Genomic DNA, 19,532 nt, shown 5'->3' on the forward strand with positions numbered 1-19,532 from the left:
TAAGATCTGCCTGCACTGAAATGCTCAGTGATTTTAATATGCATGCCTCCTACAGAGATGATGTCTCATTTTAATTATTGTTTCGGTTTAATGGGTTTTCATTAAATTAGAGGTTGGTGCAATTACCAGGGTGAATAGCTAATGTTAAAGGTAAGTTCTCATAGATGTACAGCAAAAGCAGTTCTATTAGAGAAGGTGGAAAATAGCATAATCCAGTGGAAACTCCTTTTTGCAAGATGCAGAACTGCTTTGGCTGTAAATGTTTATACTGTTGTCGTTTTGATGTACGCTTCTGTGTACTAGTTTATAACTAGGTCTCTTAGCAAAATTAACCTAGCATTTGAAATTATATGTGTATTCCACAGCATTAAAGAAGCCACTGCAAACCAAGTCCTCAAGCTCCATGTGCCAGGGACAGCAGGATCTGGAGTCACCAAGAAAATAGAGATCACTTAGCAAATCACATTTTCTCTAACTAACCAGTAATTGAGTTGATTTAGTGGATTAACATTGCACCTCCTCACTTGTGGAAAATTGGCCCGACTTGAGCACCAGCTAGGAAGACAGCGCTATTAATCACACAGCTGTCAAGGAGTCACCATCTTTGTATCACTCCATCAGTGCCACAGAGCCCAACCACGTCGATCCACAACTCCAACACTCACGTTTGCAAGCATTTTTTGGCACTCCGCCCAGCACACGTTGCTCCAGCAGCCACTTCTCATTTAGGAGCTTTAGGTGGCCATGGGGCTCACATTCCTGAAGTTGCCTCCTTGGGGAACTTGCACTGAAACCAAGGCAGCTTGATCTCAACCAAGTCGTTGATCTCTTAATTAAATGCTCACACCTTAACTGGTAGAGATGCCACGCTAGTACTAAAAGCACATCATCTGCTCTTAAATCATGTGTGTTAATCCAATTAGATGCCTTGTTAGTTAATTAGCTTAGGAGTCACTAATAAAGTCTTTCCCTGCTGTCTTAGGCAAGGTACCACATCACTGCAACTAGGCAATTTAGAGGTTGCTATAACTATTTTCCAAATTTGTACTTAACTCTGCAAAAACAAGAAAAAGAGGCATGGCACACAGGCAAGCAGCAGTGGTTTGACTCATTTGATACGTACTGCCCGTCCTTTCTGCAGGAGCACTGCCCATTTCAGGGACCTATTTCAGAGCAAGTGCTCACATTGCACAAAATAACAAGCCACCCCAAAATCATCATTTCTTCATGCCAAAGCCTCTAAAGCAATCTTTTTCCTCCCTTCTCTACCAAATGTTTTCAGGCATGTCCAAGTCAGTCTCCCCCTCCCCCAGGCCAAAATTGGAAGTGATTTTTCAAGTGCAACATGAAGATAGTATCAGAAGGCAAGGAGCATCTAAATCCAAAAAAAATCAGGGATCAAATCAATTGACTACTTTTATTTATTGCAAATGACTACTATTTATAGTTTGGATTTGTTTCTTCCCATTATACTTTTGTAATACAGAAAAATACACACCTAAATCCCAGCTTTGTCAATAGAGTGTTAGAGATTGCATTTTTAAACTGTGTGGAACAATTCTGAATTCTCACCTAGCACTTTCTTACAGATATGAAAAATGCGGTCCTTAACAAATGAAGACCGCTTTGCAAATAAATAAATATTAACAGCAAGTAATTCTTAGGTTCTTTAGGGTCCCAAAATTGGACATGAGTATATCAAATGCTGCTGAGGAGGGGCTGCATGCCTAAACCTTATGAGTTTTCAACAGCTCATTTAGGGGGAAGTTCCAGCAGACAGAAATCTCTGGCAGTTTCTTCACTTGCAGGGAGAAATTACAACACCAAATGCTACTTGCACCCACCATCAGACCCCCACCAACACACAGGTTTTAGTTCCCAGTCCAGTAAACCCTTCAACTATGTGAATAATCCAACTGAAGCCAAAATGAAATTATCCATGAAGTTCAAAGCAAGCATACACTGAAGTGCTCTCTCCATTCAAAACTCTAATGATCTGACACTTTAAATAGTGTTTTAATTACTTTTAAAGCTCATAGGTCCTTTATTGCTAAAAATCTTACGGATTTTCTCTAGTCTGAGAGAGACTTCTCCAGTTTGTGCAAGCATTAAAAGATGTGCTTCATCAATTAATTCTCCCCTATGCTTTCTTTGCCGCATAAAAATGACTTTCACATTATTGTTAAAACAAATTAAATCTCGGGTGTCTGTTTTATTTATTAACTGCATTATGATAGCATGGGGGGAGGGCAATATATTTGTCAAAGCCCTTCTCTATCAAGGCATAATTTCCACTGTCATCCTCTCTACAATTACATTTATATCCAATATTCTAGGTGTCTGTGTTTCTTGGAACACATAAAAGCACATATTTGTGTATTTCCCCTAAATATATATAAATTCTGTATTTGTGAAGCTTTCCACATGCATGCACCCCACAAAATCATAAATATAGCCAATGTACTTAGTCATTCTCTGCAAGTGCTATATGAATAGAGAGACCTAAGAATTTTCAAAAATGTCACAATAACAACTGTTTTATCTTTTTACACCATAATTATGATTTGGAGCATTGCTTTTCTTATTTCATCCAGGCACACCACAACTCATGAATAAAATATGACAACTTTGATAGCATCCATTGCTGTGGGTTCATCCGTAACAGCAAACGTGCTCAGGGTACTAACAGCTCCCTTTTGCTCCATAAGTCATTGTTTCTGAAAAGAGGCTTTTATTTCAATAGAGCTGCCACATGTGTCCCCCCATTTTTTATATATATATTTCTTGCCATCAGCAATTACACCAGCAGCAGTGTTTACTTTTGTTAATAAACACATTTTGAAACAATTAAGATGGCATGGAGCTAGAAAGGCACAATATCCCATCCGCAAGCTGGCACTCACAGGACATGAAAAAGCATTAAAAGCATTGCCAGTATCGGAGAACAAAAAGCCAACGCATCAAGAACCAGGACTTTAAAACATGTGGGCGATACTGTTATCGAGGAAACCTCAATTTTGTTCTGGCATCATGACTAACTGATTAAAGCCCAAACAACTTCCCCTTTTTCCTATGGAGATTATGGCCGCCGAGTTGGATTCAGTGGGCTCAGACTCCCTCAAAAGGGAGCCTCGAGAAAGCGCAACACACCAGGTCTCCAAACCTCTGGCATCCGTCACATTACTCCTCCAACATCACACTGCGAGGCCACACTGCACTGCCAGCACCTGCAGGGACCTCTGCAGACCAAGGCATGCTCATCCCTCTCCACTCCTGGGCATCCTGGCATGAGGTTCCCTTCCCTGGCTCCCAACAGGATCCAACGCTCCTTTCAGCTTTTATGTGACATGGGGAGCAGGAGCCAGAGCTCAATGCTGCTGGCAAACACTGGCTTGCAGCAGAAGCCCACAGCTACTAAACACCCAGCACGCAGCTTGGCATTCACTATACGCTAACAGCATCTTTGCTACCTTCCAGTTGACCGTGGAAGGAAGAGGGGAAAAAAAAGGAAGAAAGAAAGCAACACCACTAACCTTAATAACACCAACTCTTCTACAGCAGGAGGCATTTGTTCCCATCAAGGCAACCAGTAAAGCTCAAAGCTCCATGGCTTCAAAGGGAAGCACCAGCTCAGAAAAGTCATCTGTGTACCTGTTGTGATCCTATACTGTTTTTTTTTTTTCCCCCATTTGCTATTCTTCTATTTATAGCAGAGGACACCAATAGGAAACTCAGCTGTAGCCATAGAAGAAACCCATTATCACACACAGAGAGAAGAAGGGTAAAAGAATATAACATAATTTTCAGGGAGCCAAAACACAAGGGTTCAGCAAGGGATTTTATTGTCTCAACATAGCAATTTGGAGCACCCTCAGTCATTGGAGTTACAGAATCCGCTTTGCCCTTTTAGCGGGTATCCAACCTCCATAACTGCTGAATTTAGATAGATGTTTTAGTAGACAGCAGGAACCAAAAACACTTTTTTGTCCTTTTTTATAAAAATAAGTCTAAGGTAGTGCATTTTGTCTCACCAAATAGTCCACAAAAGGCAGGGCAACCACGCAACATAACACCACCAACCAACACAGCATGACACGATGCCTTCACACCATTTATGTGGCCAAAGTGAATAATAAGAGAAAAAAATATGTCCTCCTCATGCCATTTATCTCACCTCACTGCAGGTGGTGAGATTAATCTCGAGTTTGAGGCCTCGAGTAGCACCTGATTTTTATCACTGCTAGACCATTCATGACAGCAGGGACCACAGGAAGCAGTCCAGGCCTGGCTCCTGCATTAGGTCTCCTTATGCCTGTTATTGTGTTCCTCTTAAAGAGGAGAACCCTTTAAAAACAATTAAGCATCACCCTGTGTTTTTAAATGCAGACAAGAATTTCTGTTTGTCTTAGGTTAAAAGCATAGCACCTAGCTAGAGGTCAAGAAAGACACACAAATATTCCTATCAAGTAGATATCAACACATTAAAAATTGTTAACAAAACCTGACCAAATGCCACTGAACACAATTCTCAGGGTGTATCAGTTTGTCAACATCCTTTCCAAGAAAAGGACTTTTAGCTGCTTTTTTGTTCCAGTGAGGATAAGAATGGACTGAGTTTATTTTACCCAAACCAATCTGCATTCATGGTAAGGAAGTTTGTCCTTATTTGTCCTCGTTACGAGACTTTGAGCATACTACAGAACTGCCAAAGCGTTTCTCCCACTGCCCCCTTGCATGTACAAACCCTGGCAATGAAGACAGACAAGCAGCACAATTACTGTCTCCCAAGAAAGCAAAAAATAACTGCTGAGGACAGAGGCAATGCGTGCACAGAATACTTTCCCAATTGCTACCAATGCAATGGGAAATCCCCAAAAACATCAAGTCACAGAGGGAAGCATAACGACATTCAGGACTGGGAGAAAAAATAACAGTAGAAACGGTTCCCTGTGGTTTAGTGCAGCTAGGTTTCCACTGCTATTCCAGATTATACACATAAGTTGTATCTCCTTATTGCTATGTTGGGTTAATGTTATTCCTAGACCAGGCTCTAGTGTAGCTCCAAGCCTAAACATCACTAAGGCTGGAGATATGTATGCAAACATTTAAAAACTACTCCTGGGCACTGAAAAAGCTACCAGGAGCTCATCACTTCAGAAGTCCAGAGCACTGCCTATTGGATATATTTCATACAATGCTTCATTTCCCCCATTTGAAGAGGATTCATCTTACACAGCTCCTCCTATTCTGATGCCAGATCATTTCTGCCTCCTGAAAAGGGTCGGTTTTGCGGAACAAGGAGGGAAAAAACACGTAACTTTTTCATTGCCATACAAATGCTAAAATCATGTGCACAAAATAGATTACAATCTAGTTATATTAAAACAACAAAAACAAACAGGAGAATTGACAAACATCAGGGCTGGAGCCTTACAGGCTCAGCCCTCTTGGGACATGCATCCCAATATCATGCTTAATTACAGGATCAAGCATGCCATTTTCCAGAGGGCCCATGTCTCGTTCAGTACACAAAGTAAAAAGCAAAGATCAATCAATATTTACTTAGCAAACAAGTGCTTGGCATGTTATTTTTATGCCTTGAGGCATACCCTGAATATCTACAATAGTCAAATCCTTCTCCAAAGATAAAACAGACCATGACCAACTTAATTATTCTATCACAATATCTGAGACTACTACAGATATTAACGAGTTATTTTCACACTACTGTTATTAGGGAAAAGGGTATAGCACATCAGCTTTGCAGGTCAGCAACCCGTGGATGGCAATGTTAAGGTTTAAAGCCACTAATAAAAATCACATTACCCAAGTTATATCCTCCCAGCACACCTGTTAAATTAGCATATATCACAGGCCACATCATGGCACAGCCCAAACGGGCCTTCCAAAGGTTTTTCCACTGCTGTCCTGCCCCAATACCATCCCTACCACCAGCAAGCCCCAATCTCATCCCACAACCCCAGCTTGCAGCAGCCCGACAAAACAGGGAGATCTCAGATTATTGTACACGGAGAAGGCAAGAGAGCGGCTCTGCTTTGACAGGACAAATTTTGAGCTAGCCACGGTGTATCCTCGTATTTTTTCTACTTCTGTAAGGTTTCTGCACTGTAAAACAACACTGTTTATACTTAACATTTGCTATGAACTTCAAAGGACAGAGCAAGCAATATCTCCTGTTGCATTAGCTTGGATCAAAAGGGACTGACGCCCTAGCCCTAACACCAGACATGATGTCCCCCAAGTAATGCAGCACTGCTTCTGCGGTGGGGGTTGCAAGTTTTCCAAGTCATTGCCCATCCCCTTCCTTACATGTGTAGGCATGTACAGCCACTCCAATTGCCAGGAAGGGAAACAGCAAAGTCTTCATGGACTTAGTCTACCTAGGAAGATGACAAACACAGCACCTACCTTGGTCGCAGCCACAACCTTTCTCTACCACTCAACCCAATATCTGCCAAGGTGTCCATCTCCAAGGTTAATACAAACCAGTCTTCCCAGCTATCTAGGGCTGATCATAAGACTTAGCCTTACACTGCTGGCCACTGCTCAGTTGTTTTTAACACCTTAAAATTTATTGTGACCCTATCACAAGAATTTTGGCATGGTTTCATCAAGTTTAAAAGAGACAGCTTGCAAAAGCCTTTCATAGACAGTGTTCGTAGACATTGCTGCAACGCCTTGCTTGCATGCTTAAAGTTTTCTACACACTTCTTTGAAGTAGATTTCCCACTGACACCCTGAACCAGGTCCTTGACTTTTCCAGCCGCTGGCTAGAGGAGAGGCAATGCAGGTCAGATCCATACTTCAAAGACTTCCAGTGATACGCATAAGAACACCCGCACTTTGAGCAGCCTTCCTAAAGGCTTTTTGGGAAATGCACCTTACAAGGCAGGGTGATCCCCTGGGTGCAGGCTCAGAGATGCATTTCATGGCCTTAAGGACTACAAATGCAACCCCCACTCAGCAAGGGAGATGACAAAGTCCCCACAAAGGCAATTAGGGCATTTCAGTCTTCAGCAGAATGACTGCACTTCAGTAGTATTTGTGTCTAACACATAAGCATTAAGTCAGGAGTATTAAAAGCAAAACAATTTATAATTTTATAATTTAGCTTAATGCTTTTCTTTTGGAGGCTGATCTAGGAATCAGTAAAAACTGAACACTTAACAGCGCAAGAGATGGGAAAAGCAACTAACAAATCCTGAGGTGGACTCCAAAAGTCCCTGTGCTACCAGGACCTGAACGGATCCATCCTCTCGTCCACGTGAAAACTAAACCAAGGTCACACATCTGCTTCTTTCATCACTTACAATAACAGTAAGGCAGATAAAACTAAATGAGATCATATTCTGCCTCCAAGAGCAGCTACAGATACTAAATACGACCCCAAACGATGCAATTTAAGGCACAGTAAAAGCAGAGCTAATGAAAAAATAGGGAGCCTACACAATAAAAACATTGCTTATTGTGCTTTAATAGGTTTGCTAATCTTAACCAAGCAGCATCAACACACAAGCTACTTTCTCACCTACCTACACAACTGTAGGCCCATGCACACACATACAAGGGCAGAGGGAAAAACGTTCAAGGACAAAACTGCTGTGGGACCATTTTGGCACATTTAGTCCAAAAAGATCTCGGGGAGCACTGAAACCAGAAACACTTTCCGAGAGATTCTTACACTCAGTGACCTGACAGCATACAAAAGAAATACCATATATATTTCAGCAGCATGATACAGACTATTTTGAAGAAAAAAATAAAATAAAATAAAAAATAAATTGAGAACATCCCTACAGGGGCTCAGGTAGGCATCAAATCTCTGACAGACTGACACGGGCAGAATTAGGCAAGAGGCAGCTCGCGGACTCGTGCTTTACCTTGGAAGAGGAACGCCCTGCTGGCATTGTGCAGCCCCAGCACTTGTGTCACCCCAGGTGTCACATTGACAAGATCCAGGTCTGCGATGAGATCCACTTGCAGGTCAGGATCCGTGCCAAACCCTACGGCTGCCAGAGGCACAGCTAGGGAGGGAGAGAGGCAGAGTTAGACCAGGTCTTATTCCCAACCAGGTGATGAAAAGGATGGAGAGACTATTGAGTGCAGCGGTTTCTAGCATGACAGTAACGGCTTAGGAAGACAGTGACTCTGCTGCAGGAGAGAGGATACTATTTTTTTTCCGGTTATTTCCATCAAGCTATTTCTTTCTCATAGATTTTACTACACGCAATTTAAAACACTCTGAAACAGCTACGTTAATCCAGCACCTTTGTGAGGCAAAAGAGTTGCAAATATATATATATAAATAAAACTAAATGCAAAAAAGCAACAGCCTCTGCAAAAAGGTGGAAGAGATAAGCAGCATGCACCTTTTGGACCCAATATCCAAGGAGATACGAGGACCAGAAAACCCCCTTGCACTTCACACCTAGCTGTGACTAGCAGACCAGGTCCCATGGCTCATAACCTAGGCACAAATTCCTTAACAGAGTGCCCCCCTAACGAGATACAGCAGCAGGGCCAAGGAGGGCATCCCTAACGTAGCAACAAACTCACATAAAACCCGTGCCTATGTCAGAGGCCAAAAATCTTCCCCGAAAGACTAGTATATTCCTAACATTCTCTCTTCCCCGCCCCACTCCGCCCCCCAGCATCCTTAGAAACAGGAATAGGCTCCAAGACTGAAAACTCCTGACACAGCTGAAGTCAATGGCAGAACTTCCAGCACCTTACCTGCAAGGCACTTTCAGGTTCATTTTCATTGAGCTCACTCCACCACCAGATTTAAATCCCTTCACTTGCCACTTCAGGACTGCATTTCTAGATTAGTTAAGCAGCAGATATTCTAGTTTGGGTCCCTAAAGCACTCTGAGACCTTACAGAGGTACAGGAGGATCATGGTAAAGTTACCATTTCTCTTCCTAAGCCACCTGACCCCAGCACTTTCTCCTTTACTTGGGTAACATTAAAATTTCTTGGGATAATGCACTGTGCTAAGGCAGGGGGATACTTGGCATTTCGTGCAATGGCGTTAAGAAGTATTGAAACTAGCCTTAGAAGGTCTCTTTCATCCTTAATCTACAAGATAAAAATCTCACTGCATCTGGCATAGCTGAGCTTCTGAGAGTGCTGTCATATCAAAGCGAGCACAGATACATAACAGCACGGGCATAATCACCTTTCTGTGGAAAATTAAAAGGACAAAATACAAACCCAGGAAAACATTTCCAATGATAAAAACTTCCCAGGCAGTCAGCAATGCAAACAGGCATCGGCACATCTCCTGCTTCATCCCTGCAAAAGGGCTGACAGCTCCACTGCCCCTGCCAGGACTCAAGCACATCATCCCCTAGTCTAAAGGGGATCGAGCTATTTGGGATCAGCAAAAAGCAAGTGACACAAAGGGAGGTTGAGCTCACTCGATGGGAAAAATGAACCACGAGCAGTTAGAAGAGTCCTGACCCCACTGGAGGCACTGCCCAGTGACAGCACCGGGGCAGGACGGATGCCGCATCCAGTGGGTACACGCACACAGATCAATCCCTACAGCTGCTCTGCCCTAAGAAACCTGCTCATTCCAGCCCGAGGCTCAACAAGCACCAACCCCTGGAGCTCCCCCAGCTTCGGCACAGCCCCTTCCAGCTCTCGGGAGGCTTCCCAAGGAGGCTATTCCCAACCTCACAGCAACTCTTCAGGAAGAGCATCCCCTGCTTTAAATTCCCAGCCACCTTCCCGCGGCAGTTCTTCAAGCTGCACACAGGCACTCCAAAGTCCCATTAATAATTAACAAACAACAAATCAGCAGCTTCAGTGCAATAAGCCAGGCTCCCTTCCCTGGGTCTCCCACAGCCTGCGCTCGCCTCCAGCACGCCTATGCTCCACTGCCTCTCCTCTCTGGAACGAGGATGGCCTTTTTTTTTTTTTTTTTTTTTTCCCTGAAATCAATTCATCCGCTCTTACTGGAGACCTGTGCCAAGGTGGGGCCTGATCCTGAACCCACGCGGCTTCCAGTTCGCATCGAAAGTAAAACGGCGCTATTCCCCTTAAATCGGCGGCTCACACAAGCAAGACTCCGACTGAGCCCCAACGAGGAGACGAGAAATCACCTCCGGACTTTGTGGTTTTGGCCCAACGCACCCCGAAGGCGCTAGAGCAGACATGGGGATTAACTCGCACCATTCTGAAGGCGGTCACCAAGAAATCCCTGTAAGAAATTGATATTTCTCCCTGCTCTCCGCCGCCCCTCACAGCGCCGGTAGCTCGCGCCGCTACCGCCGGGTTTCCAGGCACTCGCGCCCCTCCTGCGCGGCGCTTTCGAGGAAAAAGGAAACTTTCCGCGGCGGCGGAACCCCCCGACGCGGCCCCCCGGGCTCGGCAGCAGCTGTTGCGCGCAGGCAACTTCGCGCGGAGCTCCGCGAGCCCCTCGGGCGGCGGCGTTTGCTCCGCGCCGCGAACAAAGCGGCCGCCGGGGGAAGCGCCGCGCACCCCCGCGCCCAAGTTGGGGCCGCGCCGCGCGGAGCCCTCCGTCCCCCCGCGAGCCCTTCCCTTGGCGGCCCGCGCCCTCACCTGCGGCGGCCGTCCCCGCGCACAGCAGCAGCAGCAGGAGCAGCCCCATCGGCGCGGCCGCGCTGCGCCTGCCGAGCGGAGCGGAGCGGCGCCGGCTCCAGCGGCGGCTCCGCCCGCCCCCGCGCGCGGCCCCCGCGGGGCGCCGCTCCCCGCCCTCCGCTCCCGCCCCGCGGGCCTCGCTAGCGCCGCCGCCCGGAGCGGAGCGGAGGCGGCAGCGGGGCCGGGAACGGGCGCCGGCACCTGCGCGTCCTCCCGCGGCTGCGGAGCGCAAAAGCCTCTTCCTCTCGAGCCGCCTCGCACAGGAGCTGGGAACGTGGCACCTTTGATTCGCGCTCGAGCGCGGCCGGAGGCTGCTCCGCTCGCTGATTTAACGCAGGGCACCTGGCCTGAGTTCACCGTGGAGCACGGAGGCCTCACCTCATGCCTTGGCAAAGAGAGCCAGCTGCCTGCGCGGTGCTGGGTTGGGGCTAGCCCTGCCAGGCCGTTGTGGAGGACAGTCCCTCCGCTGGGCAGCCTGATGTCTGTGCAAAACCCATCCGAAATCCAAAATAATATGCTTAGATAAAAGGTAAGGTGAAACACGCCCAGTGAAGGAGCGTTGTGTTCGTGCTCCTTTACTTTCAGCATCACCTGGTTGTCTAATTCATAGCTTAGCAAGAGCTCTGCAAACAGCTGGTCTGGGCTGCAACCTGTCTGAACACACCCAAAACTCCTCAGCAACCACCTCTGCCACCTGTTAACAGCTTTTGCCTAGCCAGAACTATGTACACGCTCATTTCTAGGTAAGGTGCACCATCACCACCATTCTTACCCAGAGGGCATGGGGGTATAGCTACACAGTATACAAGTAAAAGCAGCATTTGTCTCCATACTATATTAATTAATGTTGCACCAAAGTTTTGGACTGTAAGTAAAATTGTTGTGCAATCTTTAATGGAGATACATAGCTGGGCTGGAAGGTCGCTGAGCGGAACTGGTCTCAAAGAGGGGGCTCTCCTAGTCCAAGCACTGCGTCGCAGTGACATATGGATGCAGAATGTGCCATCACAGAAGTATTTTCATCTTTTCATACAGGGGAAGAAAAAAAAAAAAAGACAGGATAGACCCCCAAAAAATCGCATTCTCCCAGGCAACACGGTTCCCACACTGCATAAATAATGTATGGCAAACAATCGTCCATGTCAGTGCAAAATACCCTGATAATGCTGATATGATTGCGCTGGAAATATAAATAGTTGGAGGGCCTAATGTTCAGAAGAGAATGAGAACTGGGCTCCTGAATGCTTACTGCAATTACAATAGAATCTGGTGGCACTTCTACAAGACCAAAGCGTTAGACACAGCAAACTTGATGCATTTCAGCACCGATAACGCCCTCACAAAAGACTGTCCTTGTGCTCTCAGCAGGGTGTTGCACGTGTCTTGGTTTTGACCTAAATTGCAGTGATGTTGCTAACTGCGCAGTGTTAAACTGTTAGTCCCTGCAGCCACAGAGCTCGTGGCATTTTGTAGCTTGATGAGATATTTCTGATTAGTCCCCAGTATCTCTCTGTTCTCGTTCCTTGGGTGAGCGACAATGAAAAGTGGTGTTTACAGGGTAGCTGGAGGGGTGGATGGATTCAGTCGCCAGATGCATCATATGCACCAGAGAGATGACAGGGCTTCCACAAGGAAAATGCCTCCTAACTCATGGAAGAGAAACCCTTTTCCTTCAGGAGTAGAATTTCCAAATCCTAAATGCGTGTCTAGATGATGTTTGGAGCCTGTAAAGCATAAACCAACTCTACATTCAGTCAATGGAGGGGGGGGACTCACCATTTGGCTGACATCTGGGGTTAGGGTTACAGTTAGGTGAAGGAGAAAGCCTAGAGCTCCATGGGGAGCACAGCTAGAGAGAACATGTGAAAGCAAATGTAGCACTACATTCAGATTGATTCTAGCACATGCGTTCTGTAGCCAGCGCTAGGCCCGGGAGCCTCAGCAATTGGCCAACATTTAGGGTTAGCGTTAGGAGACAGAGACAGGCTAGAGATCCCTGAGGAGTGGAGCAAGAAGGGAAATGATAAGGGAAATGTAGCACTACATTCGGATTGATTCTAGGACGTGTGCTCTCGAGTCAGCACTAAGCCTGGGGGCCTCAGCAATTCCCTGACAGCTAGGGTTAGGCTTAAGCTTAGGGGACGCATGGGGGTGGGGGGGCCCTACAGGCCTCCGTGCAGCCCCCAGGGGCCTCCGTGCACATGGGGATGTGGGAGACCCTATGGGCCTCCATGTGGGCCCCAGGAGCCTCTCTGCGCATGAAGACAGGGGAAAATTATGGGCCTCCATATGGTGCCTAGGGGCCTCCGTGTGCATGGGGATGGGGAGCCCTAAGTGCCTCTGTGCGGTCTCATGGGACCTCTGTGTGTGGGGAGGTGCAGGGACTGGGGGGATCTGCGGGACTCCATGCGGCCCCTATGGGCCTCTATGTGCAAGGGGATGGGCAGGGGGAGGCTAAGAACCTCCGTGTGGTCCCCAGGAATCTCCGTGCACGCAGAGATAGGGGGGCGATATGGGCCTCTGTGCAGGCCCCAGGGTTCCCTGTGCACATGTGGATGGGGGAGTCCTCCTGGCCTTCATGAGGACCCCACTGCCTCCATGCACACGGGGATGGGGGGCCCTACTGGCCTCTGTGCAGGCCACAGGGGACTCCGTGTACACAGGGACACGTGGGCTCTATGGGCCTCTCTGTGGCCCCATGGGGCCTCTATGTGCAAGAGGGCTGTGAGGAGTAAGGGTCTCCACACAGCCCTCAGGGGCCTCCGTGCGCACGGGGATGGGGAGGCACTACGGTCCTCTGTGAAGGCTGCGGGCCCCAGGCGCCTCTGTGCGTACGGGGACAGCATGCCCCTATGGGCCACCACGCAGCCCCCCAGGGCCTTGGTGCACACAGGGACAGAGGACTCCTACTGGCCCCTGTGCGGCCCCGCAGGGGCCCCATGTGCACGGGGACGGGAGCCCTATGGCCACCATTCAGCCCCCAGGCACCTCTGTGCACATGGGGACGGCGTGCCCCTATGGGCCACCAGGGAAAGGTGGGGCCCTGCAAGCCTCCGTGCGGCCCCCCAGGGCCTCCGTGTGCATGAGGCCCAGAGGGCCCTACGAACACCCATGTGGCCCTCAGAGGCCTCTGGGAGCACTGGGCCGGGGGTCCTTTGGGCCTCTGCGCAGCACGCAGGGGCTTCCATCGTCAAGAGGAAGGGGCACCCCATGAGCCTCCCCGCAGCCTCAAGGGGCCTCCACACACAGCAGACAGGGGTGACCTACAGGACTCTGTGGGCACTGGGTGCCCCCGTGCAAAAGGGAGTGCGGGTCTCTATGGACCTCCTTGCAGACTCCACATGCCTCCACGTGCAAGGGACCTCCATGCAGACCACAGGGGCCTCTGTACTCATCAGGATGGGGGGAGGCCCTATGGGCCTCAGGGCACTCCCCAGGGGCCTCCATGCGCATGGGGACAGGGGGCCCGAGAGGCTTCCATGTGGCCCCCAGCGGCCTTGGTGTGCACAGGAAAGGGCCTCAGGCCTGTGTGTGGCACACTGAGGCCTCCATGGGCATAGGGATGAGAAGACCAGAGCTCCATGAGGAGTGCAGCTGGAGAAGGCACATGAAATGTAGCACCACATTCAAACTGATTGTAGGATATTTGTTCTCAAGCCAGCACTAAGACTGGGGGCCTCAGTGTTAGGCTGGCAGTTACAGTTTAGGTTAGAGTTAGGGTTTGGAGAGGGAGAAAGACCAGAGCTCCATGGGGAGAGGAGCGTGAAAGGGCATGTGAAAGGAAATAAAGGGCTACGTTTGGATTAATTCTAGGACGTGTGTTCTGGAGCCAGCACTAGGCCTGGGGGCCTCAGGATTTGGCTGACACCCAGTGTTAGGTGTAGGGTAAAGGTTAGCATTAGGAGAGGAAGAAAACCTAGAGCTCCATGGGGTGTGCAGCTAGAAAGGCCATGTGAAAGGAAATGCAGCAGTACGTTTGGATTGATTCTAGGGCATGTGTTCTCGAGCTAGTACTACTCCTGAAGTCTCAGAATTATACTGACAGCTAAGGTTAGGGTTTGGAGAGGGAGAAAGCCTAGAGCTCCATGGGGAGGGCAGCTACTAAGGGCATGTGAAAGGAAATAGAGAACTACTTTCGGATTAATGCTAGGACACATTGTACAGAGCTTTATCTCTCTCCTATATCTATCCCTACCCCAACCCTCACCCTGAGCCACAGGCCCAGTTCTGGCTCTAGAATACATGGGCTAGAATCAATCCAAATGTAGCACTACATTTCCTTTTGCAAGACCATTCTAGCTGCACACCCCATGGAGCTCTAGGTTTTCTTTCTCTGCTAACACTAACCCTCACCCTACACCTAAGCCTAGCTGTCAGCCAAATGTGGAGCTCTGAGCTTTCTCCCTTTACAAACCCTAACCTTAACCCTCTCTGACAGCCTAATGCTGAGACCCCAGGCCTAGTGCTGGCTCGATAACACATGTGCTAGCATCAATCCGAATGTAGCCCTCTATTTCCTTTCACCTGCCCTTTCTAGCTGCACACCCCATGGAGCTCTGGCCTTTCTCCCTCTCCAAACCCTAACTCTAACCCTGACATCAGCTGTCAGCCTAATGCTGAGGCACCCAGGCCTAGTGCTGGCTCAATAACACATGTGCTAGAATTAATCCAAACCAAGCGCTACATTTCCTTTCATAAGCCTTTTCTAGCTGTACTCCCCCCGAGGCTCTAGGCTTTCTCTCTCTCGTATCCCTACCTCTAACCTTAAGCCTAACCCCACCTGTCAGTCAAATGCTGCGGTCCTGAAGTCTAGTGCTGGCTCGAGAACACGTCCCAGAATTAATCTGAATGTAGCCCTCTATTTCCTTTCGCATGCCTTTTCCAGCTGCACACCCCATGGAGCTCCAAACTTTCTCCCTTTCCATACCCTAACTCTAGCTATCAGCCTAATGCTGAGACCCCAGGACTTGTGCTGCCTCGACAACACATGCCCTAGAATTAATCTGAACGTAGCACTACATTTCCTTTCACATGCCTTTTCCAGCTACACTCCACACAGGGATCTAGGCTTTATCTCTCTCTTACCCCTACACATATCCCTACATCTAACCCTACCCCAGCTGTCCGCCTAATGCTGAGGCCTCCTGGACCAGTGCTGGCTCTAGAAAACGTCCTAGAATCAGCACAAATGTAGCGCTACTTTTCTTTTCACAGGAACTTTCTAGCTGCACACCCCATGGAGCTCTAGGCTTTCTTCCTTTTCTAACACTAACCTTCACTCTACACCTAACCCTAGCTGTCAGCAAACTGCTGAGACCCCCAGGCACATTGCTTGCTCTAGAGTACATGTCCCAGAAGTAATCTGACTGTAGCCCTATACTTCCTTTCGCATGCACTTTCTAGCTGCACACCCCTTTGATTCCTAGCCTTTCCCCCTCTCCATGGCCTAACCCCAATCCTAGCTGTTCAACCTAATGCAGAGGCCCCCAGGCATAGCGCTGGCTAAAGAACATATGTCCTAGAATTGATCTGAATGTAGCCCTCTCCTTCCTTTTGCATGCCCTTTCTAGCTGCACACTACATGGAGCTCTAGGCTTTCTCCCTCTCCAAACCTTAACGCTAGCTATCAGGCTAATGCTGAGACCCCAGGACTTGTGCTACCTCGAGAACACATGTCCTAGAATCAGCCCGAATGCAGCGCTACATTTCCTTTCACGTGCCTTTTCCAGCTGCACTCCCCATGGGGCTCTAGGCTTTATCTCTCTTATCACTATACATACCCCTACATCTAACCCTAACCCTAGCTGTCCGCCTAATGCTGAGGCCCCCAGGCCCAGTGCTGGCTCCAGAACACACGTCCTAGAATCAATCCAAACGTAGCGCCACTTTTCCTTTTGCATGACCTCTCTAGCTGCACACCCCATGGAGCTCCAGGCTTTCTTCCTCTCTCAACGCTAACCTTCACCCTACACCTAACCCTGGCTGTCATCCAAACGCTGAGCCCCCCAGGCGTATTCCTCGCCCCAGAATACATGTCCCAGGACCAAGTGGAATGTCACCCTCTATTTCCTTTCACCTGCCTTTTCTAGCTGCACGCCCCATGGAGCTCTTGCCTTTCTCCCTCTTCCAAGTGTAGCCATAACCCTAACCCTAGCTGTTCAGCCTAATGCTGAGACCCCGGGCCTAGTGCTAGCTTGAGAACACGTATCCTAGGATCAATCCGAATGTAGCCCACTATTTCCTTTTGCCTGCCCTTTCTAGCTGCACACCCCATGGAGCTCTAGACTTTGTCCCTCTCCAAACCCAATCCCTAACACTAACCCTGTCAGCCGAATGCTCAGGCCACTTGAAAAGGCATGTGAAAGGAAATGTAGCACTACATTCAGATTGATTCTAGGATGTGTGTTCTGGAGCCAGCACTGGGCCTGGAGTCTCAGCATGAGGCTGACAGCTAGGGTCAGGGTTAGCGTTTGGAGAAGGGGAAAGTCTGGAGCTCCATGGGGCTTGCAGCTAGAAAGGGCCGGCGAAAGGAAATAGAGGGCTACATTTGGGCTGATTCTAGATCATGGGTTCTGAAGCAAGCACTAGGCCTGGGGACCTCAGCATTTGGCTGACAGCTAGGGGTAGGTTTAGGAGAGAAAGAAAGACTGGAGCTCCAGTGGGAGTACAGATAGAAAGGGCATGCGAAAGGAAATAAAGGGCTACATTCCAATTCATTCTAGGACACATGTTCGTGAGCTAGCAATGGGCCTGAGGGCCCCGGCATTAGGCTGACAGCTAGAGGTTAGGGTTAGAGTAGGCATAAGAGAGAGACAAAGTCTAGAGCTCTGTGGGGAGTGCAGCTAGAAAAGGCAGGCAAAAAGAAATGAAGTGCTACATTCAGATCGATTCTAGGACATGGGTTCTCGAACCAGAACTATGCTTGGAGGCCTCAGCTTTTGGCTGACTGCTAGGGTTAGGGTTTGGAGAGGAAGAAAGCCTAGAGATCCATGGGGTTTTAGAGCTGGAAAAGGCCATGCAAAAGGAAATGTAGCACTACATTCAGATTCATTCTAGGACGTGTTCTCGAGGCAGCACTAGGCCTGGAGTTTCAGCATTAGGCTTACGGTTAGTTTTAGGGTTAGGAGAGAGAGCTCCATAGGGGATGCATGTATAAAGGGCATGCAAAAGGAGATAGAGGGCTACAGTAGTATTAATTCTAGGACACGTGTTCTCAAGTCAACACTAGGCCTGGGGGCCTCAGCATTTTGTCAGACAGCTAGGGTTAGGTTTAAGGTTACAGTTAGAACAAGGAGAAAGCCTAGAGCTCAATGGGACACGCAGCTAGAAAAGCACATGTGAAATGAAAGAGAGGTCTACATTCAGACTGATTCTAGGACACGTTCTCATGGAAGCACCAGGCCTGGGGACCTCAGTATTTGGCTGACAGCTAGGGGTTAGGGATAGGGGTATGAAAGTTAAATCCTAGAGTATCATGGGGAGTGCAGCTGGAAAAGGCATGTGAAAGGAAATGCAGCACTACATTTGGATTGATTTTAAGACATGTGTTCTCAAGCCAGCACTAGGCCCAGGGTCTCAGCATTAGGCTGACAGCTAGGGCTAGTGTTAGGGTTAAGAGAGGGAGATAGCCTAGAGATCCATGGGGAGTACAGCTAGGAAGGGCATGTGAAAGGAAATGTCATGATATACTGAACTTTTTTCTGGTATAATATTTTGCCTTGCGCCTGCACTACACGCAAGGGCATACAGAGCTTCTAGACAGAATTCAGATTGCTACGGTTGGGATGAACAGAGAGTGATAGCCGAGAATCTCCTGGGCAGTCTAGATCCTCCAGTCTGGAGGAGGAGCCAGTGCCTGTGGCCTGCACACCTGAAAAGATGTGAGCATCTAAGGTGGATAAGAGCCAGATATCCAGTGCCTCTGCACAAGCACAGCAGTCAGCATCCATGGTTTGTGCCACAGAGAAGTGATCGTGTAGAGGCTCGTCCCAGAGAATGTCCAGGTTCTGTGCCCTGGAGAAGCAGCAAACATCTGGGGCCTGTGGTCTGGCAAACACCAGGATGTTTCAGAACTGCACCCTGTAGAATGAGTCAATGTCTGCATTCTGTGCACTGTGGCCTTCATGCTGCAGAAACAGTCAAGGTCCGCAGCCGGAGCGCTGCAGAAACAGCCACGGTCTGCAGCCCACGCTACACGGTAGTGGCACCTGTCTGCTGCCTTCGAGTTAGAGGAGCACCTAATGTCAGCCACATGCACATTGGAAAAGGAGTGTTGGAGGTGTGTGGGCTATGTGCTGCATGAAGGGCAGAGGGGAATACGCTGTGTGCTGGAGGAGCGGCAGAGGTGCAGAATTGAGATGCTAAAGGAGTAGATGTGCACAGGCCACATGCAGGAGGAGTGCCTGAGGCAGCTGTATTTGTGAAAGGAAAAGGTCACATGCCCCTTACACCTCTCAAATTACCTTCTAATTTCCCAAGACCTCAGCTGTTTGGGCTAAAACTCCACTAGGATTCTTCCCACCCGGTGAACTCCCTTTCTTTTCTCTCCTTTCCTTTCGTTGCCTAGACAGGATGCAATCATTTCTGCTCACAAGGAAGACAACGGTGCAAGATACGTTATTCCTTCAAGTTGAAGGCATCATGGATGCTGAACATCCTTCCGGTTGAACACATTCCCTGAAAACCAAACAAGTAGTACACTCAATAGTAAATATCCAAGGGCACCCACTCTTAACTACTACACAGGACATCCCTCAGCACCTTCTACCAGAAACCCACTCCAACAGCTCTCTGCAAGGATGGACCCTGCTGGCTACCACAGGGTCTTACCCTTGAGATACCTGCTTGTAACAGAAACCTGTAGAATGCCTTCTGCTCCACCAGAAAGCTCTGCTCACCCTTTACTT

General features: G+C 48.4%; 1 protein-coding gene across 1 annotated transcript in view; it reads right to left on the reverse strand.

Annotated features, from left to right (window-relative positions):
- LOC104572452 (protein kinase C-binding protein NELL1) overlaps nt 1-8,049 on the reverse strand; it is a gene marked incomplete at its 5' end in the record, with an annotated part of 206,787 nt that extends 198,738 nt beyond the window's left edge. Inside the window, one exon of the mRNA XM_088534207.1 lies at nt 7,902-8,049. Within this exon, the coding sequence (XP_088390333.1) occupies nt 7,902-8,049 (148 nt within the window). The remainder of the gene's footprint in view (nt 1-7,901) is intronic.
- Between the last annotated feature and the right edge of the window lie 11,483 nt (nt 8,050-19,532).

Source organism: Tinamus guttatus, unplaced genomic scaffold, assembly GCF_059628265.1.
Source record: "Tinamus guttatus ecotype Peru unplaced genomic scaffold, ASM5962826v1 Tinamus_guttatus_pri_ptg000546l, whole genome shotgun sequence".
NCBI classification, from domain to species: domain Eukaryota; kingdom Metazoa; phylum Chordata; class Aves; order Tinamiformes; family Tinamidae; genus Tinamus; species Tinamus guttatus.